Source organism: Staurois parvus, unplaced genomic scaffold, assembly GCF_062004578.1.
Source record: "Staurois parvus isolate SC_StPar_1 unplaced genomic scaffold, SC_StPar_1.0 ptg000414l, whole genome shotgun sequence".
Lineage (NCBI taxonomy): Eukaryota > Metazoa > Chordata > Amphibia > Anura > Ranidae > Staurois > Staurois parvus.
This window is the reverse complement of record NW_028318210.1, coordinates 4,871,607-4,883,829: the sequence shown is the minus strand read 5'-3', so window position 1 is coordinate 4,883,829 and position 12,223 is coordinate 4,871,607. Positions and strand designations below refer to the sequence as shown.

The window sequence follows — 12,223 nt, the reverse complement described above, 5'->3', positions numbered from 1 at the left end:
AGCCCCTTAATCTAGCAGTCAGCAGTGAAGTGTTAGCTGCTTTTTCGGACAACATTTTGCTGTTTATCAGCATAATTAGTTTGTTCTTCAAGACCCGTGTTAGGTTCCAGAGTTTAGAACTAGTGTTCACTATCACAAGTGGCAGCAATGAGAGTTCTTTGCAGGATTATGGCGCTTTTTTGGGAAATCGTTCGTATAGTGTCCCTTCTCTGTATTCTATGAATACCCACCGAGAAGCTTTCTAAGAGTAATAAAAATCATATCCAACCGAAAAATATGATCCCACTTATATCTGCCGCAGGACTTTTTTTCAGACTAATTTTCTTCTATTTGTATGTATTTTAAACTGTTGCCTATATTTATCCTATAGCTATAAAATCATATTTTATCCATCCCGTCCTTGTGATCCATCTGTTTTTCTCCTCTTAAGCCACTAAAAGGGTGATGTGCATGAAGCAAGTACATGACCTTTAGCACTGATAGACCTGTAATAGAAATATTATTATTATTATTATTATACAGTATTTATAAAGCGCCAATAGTTCGCTCAGCGCTGTACATTACAAAGGGAGACAGAACATGTGACAGAACAATACCAATACAATGCAAAACATGAGGGGATCGAGGGCCCTGCTCTTTCGAGCTTACAATCTAGGAGGGAGGGGGTGGTGGCACAGGAGGAGATAGCTGTGGGGGATGGAGTGGTAGGAAGAGTGGAGGAGGTCGGCAAGTTAGCAGGGGGTGGGGTAGGCTTCCCTGAAGAGATGGGTTTTCAGGGTGCGCCTAAAGGAGAGGAGAGTAGGTGATAATCTGATGGGTTGGGGCAGGGAGTTCCAGAGGATGGGTGACACCCTGGAGAAGTCCTGGAGGCGGGCATGGGAGGAGGAGACCAGGGAACTAGAGAGAAGGAGGTCTTGTGAGGAGCGGAGTGTGCGTGTTGGGCGGTACTTGGATATTAGGTCAGAGATGTAGTACGGGGCAGTATGGTGGACAGCTTTGTACGTCAGCGTTAGGATTTTGAATTTGATCCGTTGCGCAATCGGAAGCCAGTGGAGAGATTGGCAGAGGGGGGTGGCGGAGACAGAGCGGTTGGAAAGGTGAATGAGTCTGGCAGCCGTGTTCAGGATGGACTGAAGAGGGGATAGCCAGCGGCGAGGCAGGCCAGTGAGGAGGGAGTTGCAGTAGTCGAGTCGTGATATGATGAGGGAGTGGATGAGCTGTTTAGTGGTTTCTGGGGTTAGGAACGTGCGGATTTTGGCGATGTTGCGGAGGTGGAGTCTGCACGAGTTTGTTAAAGATTGGACTTGGGGCTGGAAGGATAGGTTGGAGTCCAGAATGACACCCAGTACTCTGGCCTGCGGGGCGGGTTTGATGGTAGCGTTGTTGGATGTGATGGAGAAATCAATGGGGGGTGGTGTCCGGGCTGGGGGGAAGACAAGAAACTCGGTTTTGGAGAGGTTTAGTTTAACGAAGTGGAGCGACATCCAGTCTGATATGTCGCTCAGTAGGTGTGTGATTCGGGCTGAGACCAAGGGGGTGAGGTGGGGGGTTGAGAGATAGATTTGTGTGTCGTCGGCATAGAGGTGGTAGTTGAAGCCGTGAGAGTGTATGAGTTGGCCAAGGGAGGAGGTATAGATGGAGAAGAGAAGGGGCCCGAGGACAGAGCCTTGAGGGACCCCAACAGAGAGGGGGAGTGAGGGGGAGGTGGTAGCATTATAGGTAACGCTGAAGGAGCGTTGTGACAGGTAGGATGAGAGCCAGGAGAGAGCAGAATCTCTGAGGCCGAGGGAGTGTAGTTTTTTGAGGAGGAGGGGGTGGTCGACTGTGTCGAAGGCCGCAGAGAGGTCAAGGAGTAGGAGCACTGAATAGTGGCCATTAGCTTTGGTGGTTAGCAGGTCGTTGGAGAGTTTGAGTAAGGCAGTTTCGGTGGAGTGTAGGGGACGGAAGCCGGACTGTAGGGGATCGAGGAGGTTGTTGTCGTTGAGGTGAGAGCATAGGCGGGTGTAGACTAGGCGCTCGAGGAGTTTAGATGTAAATGGGAGCAGGGAGATGGGTCTAAGGTTGTTCGGGTCATTGGGGTCCAGGGAGGGCTTTTTAAGTATGGGGGTGATGTGTGCATGTTTCAGAGGGGAGGGGAAAGTGCCTGAGGAGAGGGAGAGATTGAAGATGTGGGTGAGGGAGCGTAGGATGGAGGAGGAGGAAGGTCGTAGGAGTTGAGGGGAAATATCATAAATTACATCACTCTCTGTCCTTCCTTTCATTAGGACATTGCTGTGACGCACATATACTTTTGGGAACTGGTATACGTAGAGGACCTGGATATCTTTCTCGTGTGTGTGTGTGTGTGTGTGTGTGTGTGTGTGTGTGTGTGTGTGTATGTATGTGTATATGTGTATGTATGTGTATATATATATATATATGTGTGTGTGTGTGTGTGTGTGTGTGTGTGTATATATATATATATATGTATATGTGTGTGTATATATGTATATGTATATACACACACACACTGTGGTACAGTACTGATTACGTTTGTTTTACAGCCGTGTTATTTTTATGCTGCCAAGGGCATATGAAATGAATATGTAGTAATAAGACAGGGTGCTGAGAGGCAATGGTTTAGATATGGTAGCTAGAGGAAAGAACCACTGGAGCAAATAACTGACCCAGTTAATGATCACAAAGTGGGAAATATACACTATGGTGTGGGTGACCGATGCTGCCCAAGGCCAGTGAGACTAAAATAAGGTGGAACTCACTTGTATTGATGGCTGCTAATCAATTCTCAGTGTCTTTCATACACAGAAATTTCAGAATTCTAGTTCTAGCTATATGGAAAATTCCTGCATAACAAGTTTTCTTTTTATTGTGAAAACCTGCACAAACAGCTGGGAACTGTTTTTGCTGATTTAGCCATCTCCCCCACTGAAAGGCATTTAACCCAGTACTACAGACAGCCTGCCAGTGTGTGTCCTAGTATTCACTGGCAGTGAGACTGATTTGAGTATTAATTGTGATAATAAGGTACATGTGAGTGTTGGCAGTGCTCATTATCACTTCTGGAAATTTCTTAACATGTTAGGTATTCACTGTGAATAATGAAATACAGTTCCCTTTTTCTCCATGGCCATACGCAGCTCAATACTGACAAGCAGTTTAACAGATATTAAGTAGAACTATGGCCAATATAAATAATTGCATATATGATGCAGCCTTGTCACATAAGCATTTACATAGTAGTTTGGCAGTTTTTATTCTACACTCCACCCCCTGGCCCCTCCTTCCCCCACACATGTCACATGTGGTGTTTAAGGACTGTGCCTCCTGAAACTCCTCCTGTCAGAACTTTTGCAGTTCATATGGCATGCTCTGTGAAACAAGGGACATAGCAGTGTATATTCAAAGGGTATAGTGAATGTGTCACAGCATTCAAATACGTTTAATCCTGTGGGATTCTTCGAAAAGTAAGTTTAGAAATTTACACTAAAATTATGGTTGAATTATAGTTCAGATTATTAGGAGTAGGTTGGAACAAATGTAAATGTGGAAATCTAATGATTTTGCATTTTGACTATAGATGCACTTTTTAATTCTAGTGACAGACCGCATGGTTACAGTTTGTGTCCAGCACTACAAAAAAAAAAAAAAAAAAAAAGGGCGCACACCAGTCTAGTGCATTACTGTAATACACTCTTTATCAATGAATAGAAGCAAATAATATACTCAAACAAGTTGAGTCAACAGGCATATCAAAGAATAAAGACGTGACTATCGCCAGATCAACAAACTTGACCTATAACACGGGAAGAACACTCCAGGTCCAGTATGGCTTGTGTGTTTTGGGGGGCCACCCATCTTCCTCAGTGCCTCCTTTTGTAAACAAAAAAAAAAAAAAAAAAACAAATTAGTATATATCCTTTAGTCTGTGTGAAAGTGAGTCTGCAAACTATGGTATATGCAGCGGGTAAAATAAGTATTGAACACTTCACCATTTTTATCAGTAAATATATTTCTAAAGGTGCTGTTGACATAAAATGTTCACCACATGTCGGTAACAACCAATGCAATCCACACATACAAAGAAACCTAAACAAATAACCTCAAAAATTAAGTTATGTGTAATAAAAGGGAATGACGGGAAAAAGTATTGAACACGTTAACTGAAATTTATTTAAAACTTAGTAATTCCTCTATGGATAATAGCTTCAAGACTCCTCCTATTTGGAGAAACTAGTCGCATGCATTGCTCAGGTGTGATTTTTGCCCATTCTTCCACACAATCTTCAAATCTTGAAGGTTGTGTGGGCCTCTTCTATGAACTCTGATGTTTAGTTGTTTTCATAGGTTTTCTATTGGACTCAAGTCAGGTGATTGGCTGGACCATTCTAACTTCATTTTCTTTGAAACCAATTGAGAATTTCCTTGGCTTTGTGTTTGGGTTCGTTGTCTTGCTGAACTGTCCACCCTAATTTCATCGTCCTCATCCTGGTAGATGACAGCAGATTTTTAGCAAGAATGTCTTTGTACATTTTTCCATTCATCCTTCCTTCAACCATATTAAGTTTGCCAGTACCATATGCTATAAAACAGCCCCACACTATGATGTCACCCCCCTCCTCCAAACTTCACTGTCGGTATGGTGCTTTTGGGGTGATGTGCAGTGCCATTTGACTTCCAAATGTGGTGTGTATTCTGGTATCCAACAAGTTCAGTTTTGGTCTCATCTGACCAGACTATATTCACCCAGTATTTCACAGGCTTGTCTAATTGTTGTACAGCAAACTTTAAACAAGCTTCAACATACTTTTTTTTTTTTTTTTTCCCAGCAAAGGAGTCTTGCATGGTGAGCATGCATGCAAGCCATGGCAGTTGAATACATTACTTTTCTGTGAAACAATTGTACCTGCTAATTCCAGGTCTTTCTGAAGCGCTCTACAAGTGGTTCTTGGACAACTCTAATGATTCTTTTTATTCTGTCAGAAATCTTGTGAAGAGCACCTGGTTGTGGCCGGTGAAATGTTCTTTCAACTTCCAGATTATGGCCCTAACAGTGCTCACCTGAACGTTCAGAAGTTTAGAAATCTTTCTGTAACCAATGCCATCAGTATATTTGCAACAATAAGGTTGTGAAGCTTTTAAGAGAGCTCTTCGCTTTTACATGTCATGAGATATTTCTTGTGGGACACCTTGCTTTCTAATTACTGATAGATTTCAACTGTCTTCTTGGCTTTTCATGCCTTTTTGCACCTCCCTTTCTTCACATGTTTAATACTTTTTCCTTGTCATTCCATTTTATTATATGTAAATTAATTTCTGAACTTTGTTTTGGTTTCTTTGTATGTATGGATTGCATGGGTTGTTACTGACGTGGTAAGAATTTCATGTCAATAGCATCTTTATAAATATATTTACCAAGAAAAATGGTGACTCGTACCCACTGTATATATGAAAATTGATCAGTGCTGATGGCCTATCTCATTTCTTGAGGTACTAAAATGTCAGGACAGTACAACCCCCAAATGTCCCCTTTTTGAAATGTTGACATTCCAAGGTATTTAGTAAGAGGCATAGTGAGTTTTTTTATGTTTTTTTTTTTTTTTTTTTTTTTAACTTGTCACATTTTTTGAATAATGAAGACATTCTAAAAAAATAAAAAATAAAGTTGTAATTTTAACAAGTTATGTCTCACATATAGCATAGGTATACTTATAATTACACCACAAAACACATTCTGCTATGCCTCCTGAATGTGAGATGCTATATATGTTAGATTTTTCCCTAGAGCCTAGAATGCATAGAGGGGCCCAAAATCTAAGCAGCACCTTTGGTCTTTCTAGGTGCATAAATTACGTATCTCATTTCCTGACTATCACATCTGTGGAGGCCTTGGAGCACCAGGACAGTGGAAATACCCAAAAAATGACACCATTTGAAAAGCAAACGTTCCAAAGTATTTTCTAAGAGACATTATTGAATCTTTTGAAATTTTTTTTTTTTTTTTTTTTTTTTTTTTTTCCCCCACAGGTTTTTGGAAAATGCAGGAAATAGAATTGAAAATTTTATGTAAGGTTGTCATTTAGATATTTAACACACATCATAGGCATACTTAGAGTTACACCCCCAAAACACATTCTGCTATGCCTTCTGAATGAGACTTCTTCAGTATCCCAGGAGACGGTCAGGATTTTAGCAGTGTACAAGATAACAATGAGGGGAACTCTGCACTGGTCCATAAATTAAAGTATACAATGTATCTGTGTTGAAATGTTCTGCCCTGAGCTCAGGAATGAAAACAAATTGGAACATTTCACCAGATGGAGATTGTTCTGTGAATGAAAGCATACTAGAAAGTTTTTCACTTTCAGAATATTTGTGAGCATTTATTTCTCCCTCTGGTCCACTGTTAGCCTCATGCACACTGGACGTTTTTACTGCTGCTGTTTTTGGCTTTTGGCGAGTCTTTTTCTACAGCGAGTAAACCCCCCAGTATGTTATCCTATGTGTCCATGCGCACACAGGCTTTAATCAGCGTATTTTGGCTGGGAAAAAAACCCAGAACTAGTGTGTTTCTAGTGGAGTTTTTTAGCTGTAGAAACGCTCTAACGCTGTAAGATATGGCAAAGCAACATTTTTGGGCCTTTTTTGCTTTTAAAAAAAAACAAAAGTCTATCCTATTGTATAGGTCAGCTATTCCCAACCCTAAGGTTACTCCATAGGATATCCTCATAAGTTCTTTAAGTTGTGGCTGATTGACCTCTCATTTGATGGCAATTGCAAAGGTTAGGCTTGCTTGGGTTCTAGGAATTGGGACTGCTATAGGATGCTATATTATCTGACCACTCGTATAGAGGCTACCGTTGCAGTACATTGCTTTTGATACAATTGATTTGTGTGATATACAGTGAAGGAAATAAGTATTTAAAGCAATTTTAGCATGAGTTTTTCTGCCAGAATGTTTTACACTGTGATCAGTAGCAGAGATGTTTTAGATTTTAATAGCCCTCTTTTTTGAGGTTACCCATTAACAAGATTAGGTGAATACATGCCAAAAAAGGTCACACATATGTATATGAAACAAGAAATGAGATTTCTATTGATTGATTTTTTTTTTCTCTCTCTCTGGTAACCTATATAAACAAAAGCTTGTTCGCATAAGAAATCTTTTGTAGGTGGAATTTTTCCATAGATCTCGTTTGTCTGGGTTCCGATTTCAGAGGTTATTTGAATTGTCTTGAATGTATGTTTTATTAATCTTTTGTCATATCTTCTTTAACCACTTCCTGTCTGCCCTATAGCAGAAGTATTGCTACAGGGTGGCAAGGGTGTGCAAAATCACCTATATATACGTGATTTTGCATTTCCGTGGGGAGGGGGGGCCTGCGCAAGCTCCTTAGCTACGCCGCCATTCGTGGCCTTGGCTGTCATCTGGTGGTTACTCACCAGCGCCCGGTGATTGCATAGCATCTCCAACTGGGGGGAAGGAACGAGAGAACTGTTTGCTCCCGTCAGCTCCTGCGCTTTGCTTTACATGGCTGTGCACAGCCATGCAGTGTGCTTACAGTGAAGCACAAACACAGCCCAGTATGCAAAACGGTACAGTTAACCCTTTGATCGCCCCACATGTTGACTCCTTCCTGCCCAGTGCCATTAGTACATTGTCAGTGCTTTTATTAGCACTGATCACTATATTGGTGTCACTGGGGATGTCAGTGACACCAAGTCAGTTTCCCCCCCAGTCTCAGAATGCCCGCCGCAGTCCCGCTATAAGTTGCTGATCACCGTCATTGCTAGTAAAAATAAAAATACCAGTGTGTATATATACTGCCATTTGTAAATGCTACAACTTTCACGTAAACCAATTAATTTACATGTATTGGGGTTTTTTTGGGGCTTTTTAAAGCAAAGACATGTAGCAGAATACATTTTGGCCTAACTTTTTGATGAATTGTTTTGTTTTTTTTTTAATTTTTACTGCACGTGTTTAATAGCAAAAAGTAATAAAGAAATTTTTTTTCTCAAAATTGTCTTTTTTGTTTTTATAGTGCAAAAAATAAACGCATAAGCAATCAAATACCACCGTAAGAAAGCTGTATTTGCGGGGAAAAAAAGGACGCAAATTTCATTTGGGTGCAGCATTGCATGACCGCTCAATTGTCAGTTAAAATAATGCAACGCCTTAATGGAAAAAATGGCCTCAGGCAAGGGGGGTAAATCCTCTAGAGGGCAAATGGTTAAAGAATTAATTCACCTTTCATAACATGTTTCATAACAGCCCGGCCCCTGCTTTGACAGCTAGCGGGGGATCTTCTCCCTTCTCGATAGCTGTCAAATTTTTTAAAAACTGTGGCTGTGCGGTGCTCTGGCCGCGTCACTTATTCACTGTCTTATGTTAATGAGAAACTACAAGTTCCGACAGCCTTAGCGGTTGGTGGCTTGTAGTTCTCAAGGAGCTACTACAGCGCTGTGGAGCGCCGTTGTAGTTCATGGAGTCTTGTCAGTATATCTGCTTTCCTGTACGGGCAAGCAGATATGCTAACAGATCTGCAGGAGAGCTGCATGGCACCAAAGATCTGCTGATTGCTGGTGCAAAGGTTTACAGGCTCCTGCAACAAAAAATGCATGTTTTTTAATTAAATTTTTACTTAAATTAGCATTTATTATTTTTTGTATAAAGATGAACTTATTTAAAGTAGAACTAAAAAAAACTTTTTTTTTTTTTTTGATTCAGGATAAAATGGAGAGGGATTAGAACACTGGTAAGGTTTTTATTGCTGTCTGTGCCTTGGGAAGATTAACAGTGTTTACTGTTGTTGCCAAAAGTAAAACTAAAAATCCAAATTTTGGATTGTCACCAGTACAGAAATAGAGGGTGACAACCAGGAATTCTCACTTTAGAGGGATTTTCTCACTATTTGTTTTGGCTATCGGGAAGGAAGCAAAGAGAATGCAGATAACAAAAGAAAAAAAAAAAAAAACCCAATGGGGGTTAGAACTTTCCCTTACATTTATCCAAAATGGGGAAAAAGCTTTTGCTTATAGTTCCACTTAAAATCTTTTAGCAAACGAACCTTTAACCACTTGAGCACCTGAGGATTTACCCCCCTTAATGACCAGGCCTTTTTTTGCTGTTTGGCGCTGCACTAATTCAAATGATTGCGCGGTCATGCAATGCTGTACCCAAACGAAATTTACGTCCTTTTTTTCACACAAATAGAGATTTCTTTTGGTGGTATTTGATCACCTGTGCGCTTTTTATTTTTTGCGCTATAAACAAAAAAACCACGAAAATTTTGAAAAAAAACAATATTTTCTACTTTCAGCTATAAAAAATATATTGTAAACTCAAAGTTAGTCATAAATTTAGGCCAAAATGTATTCTGCTACATGTTTTTGGTAAAAAAAAAATCCCGTGCATTAGCGGGCAAACTGGAGCTATCTAAATGTAAATCTGTTGGGGTTTAGTTTTACTTTTTATCAGTTCTCGTTATTCATAAATTGTACATATGGCAGTGGTCCAAGTACCAATCAGATCTTCCTCGGATGCTCTATGGGTACTTTAAAAAAGTATAGAAACACAAAACTACTAAAAGCAAAGGAAATCAGCTCATACAGATCCCCAAATCCTATTGGCAAGGGGCACAAGATGAATGTTTAATGTCCAATGTCATAAGTGCTATATGAGTGCATATAGCACTAGGGTAAGCTCGTCTAGCTGTAGCAGGCTCTGTGTGAAAATAAGGAGAAAAAAAGCGCCTCTAAGTGCAGTATGTAAAGATATTTATTGGGAAGCAATGTAAAAGCACTCACATTGTATAAAAATTAGGAAGGCTCAGGTAAATAGAGTGTAAGCCGAGTCCTCGCTGCACTGGCCGTGTCCGCACTACATGAGACTATGGACATCACAGAGAAGCCAGCCGGCATGTGAAGTCTCTGAAGATGGCATCTGGAATGCACCTTGGAGCGCAGCGTAGGCAACAGCGTGATGACGTATGGGAGACCAGCATGCAAAGTGACGCGTTTTGGAGCATGTGCCAAATCACTAAGGGCGGAAGCACACTCCCTTCTCCAGCTGAAGACGGAGACCTTAGCCGCGTGTGTGTAAAAAAGCAAAATAGTTAAAAATAAATTTTAAAAAATTCACCCCTATCCCTGTTTTATAATCCTATACCCACAGTTGATCCAGAGGAAGGTAAAAAAAAACCCCAGCAAAGCATGATCCAATTTTGCTCCTGCAGGGGGAAAAATATCCCTTCCTGATCCCCCTGAGAGGCAATCAAATATTCCCTGGATCAACTTTACCTATAAATGTTAGTATCCAGTTATATTATGTGTATCTAGGAAAGAATCCAGGCTTTTTTTTTTTTTAGCAATCCACTGAGCTGGCCAGAACCAAGTCTTGAGGGAGTCTATTCCACATTTTCACTGCTCTTACTGTGAAGAGGCCTTTCCATATTTGGAGATTAAATCTTTTCCACCAGATGTAAAGAGTGCCCCCTTGTCCTCTGTGATGACCTCAGGGTGAATAACTCTACACCGAGTTCACTATATGAACCACTGATGTATTTATACATGTTGTTCTTATTCCCTCCCCCCCTTAATTGCCTCTGCCTCTTCTGACATGCTATGGTTTGCCTAGTTGCCATAATGAAAAACTCAAATCGGTATCCTAATTTTGCGTGGGATCTCTCGTAGCGGTTTATGAAGGAGGGCTTTGCTCGGGTTTTCCTGCAGGTTGACTTATGTGATCGAGCGGTTCAAATTATATACCCTAATCTACAAGCGGTAGGCCGTTGGGCAGGACCACCAAATATGAAACCTTGTTCCTGTGTTCGCGCATCCTATGCTGGGTAAAAACACTGCATGAATTTTCCAGGAGTATTTTGACGCAGCCTGCCAGGTTGGTGTCCAGTCCTCCCAATGATAAATATTCTTTAAGGTAAGAGACCATTGAGCATAGTAAGAAGGCAATACCTCTGTTAGATGGTCATGAATGGACCCATAAATTGGAGACAGGTTGCTTTTATTGGTTGCAGAGGATCTACTTATTGATTCAAATCTTGTAAGCGTCTTTGGAGAGGCAAGGTTTCTCACCAAGGGTTCAATAAAATGATGAAGCGGAAGATACAGAAAGAGTTCAGTAGAGGGGATATGTTGGTTATCACGAAATTGAGCAAATGTTAGTAACCCTTTCACTGTCAGCATTGAATGAACTGTCAAGACCATGGGAAATCCACGAAAAGAAAGACGCATAACCTAGAACAGGATGCTTTTTCATACAAGTACATGGTACAGCAGGCACATATCAGAAATATAAAATGTTGGGTTAGCATATTTTTAAAAGTTGGCTAGAGGTTCATTTTAAAGTTCCAGATAGAATAGGGAAGATCTAGAATCTGTGGTAAAACTTTATAGCAAGATATTTTCTGTGTGACAATTTTAGACTAGAGTCAAGTAACCTACCAGCAAGTCTTTAGAGTATTTGCAGTACATTCCTGTAGACAGGAAGTAAACACAAAAAAAAAAATAGCTGGAAACCATATTTTTGATATAGGAAATGATCATTTTCAAGACTGGTTGGTTTTATTTACGGCCTAATCCTAATCTAAAATTTGTACTTTTTTTTAGGTTGTCAAAGATGAACAAACTTCGTCAGAGTTTTCGGCGGAAGAAAGATGTGTATGTTCCAGAGGCTAGTCGACCCCATCAGTGGCAAACAGACGAAGAATCTGTCAGGATTGGAAAGTGTAGCTTTCAGGTCAAGGTAATTGTACTATGTTAAAATGTATTTATTTTCTTGGTAGATTGATACAGTTTGTGCATTTTATATACTTTCCTATTTTACTTACATTCAGTCACAGGAGAATGCTTCTAACCGAAACATGTTTGGCAGTTGACTGTTTTGCTGTTTGTTTACTTCTAATGGGTTCACTATACAATCTGTCTTGCAACCACTTATATCCCACTGTTTGTAGTTTGCCCTGTTGAAATGCAAATGAATATGAATATTACTTCTTTTCTGCATTGAATATGTACTAAAGATACCTGTCCAGTCAAAAGTTAAATTTGGCATGAATGTGTATTCAAGGCATAAAGTCTTCTTACTTTAGTTTTAGACACGTGTGCTGCATACAGAATTTTTAGAAATGAGAAGATAAAATGCACTACACAGCGATTTGTAACAGCTGCCCAAATATTTTGTGGAAGCTTTTCTTGACTTTAAAGA

General features: G+C 40.3%; 1 protein-coding gene across 3 annotated transcripts in view; it reads left to right on the top strand.

The window, feature by feature from the left end:
* The window catches only part of NUMB (NUMB endocytic adaptor protein), a 162,386-nt gene that overhangs the window by 83,841 nt on the left and 66,322 nt on the right, over positions 1-12,223 (top strand). For all 3 annotated transcript variants that reach the window (XM_089686876.1, XM_089686877.1, XM_089686875.1), the window contains exon 3: positions 11,626-11,761. In XM_089686876.1, coding sequence (XP_089543002.1) covers positions 11,636-11,761 — 126 coding nt within the window. In that variant the 5' untranslated portion in view covers positions 11,626-11,635. The remainder of the gene's footprint in view (positions 1-11,625; positions 11,762-12,223) is intronic.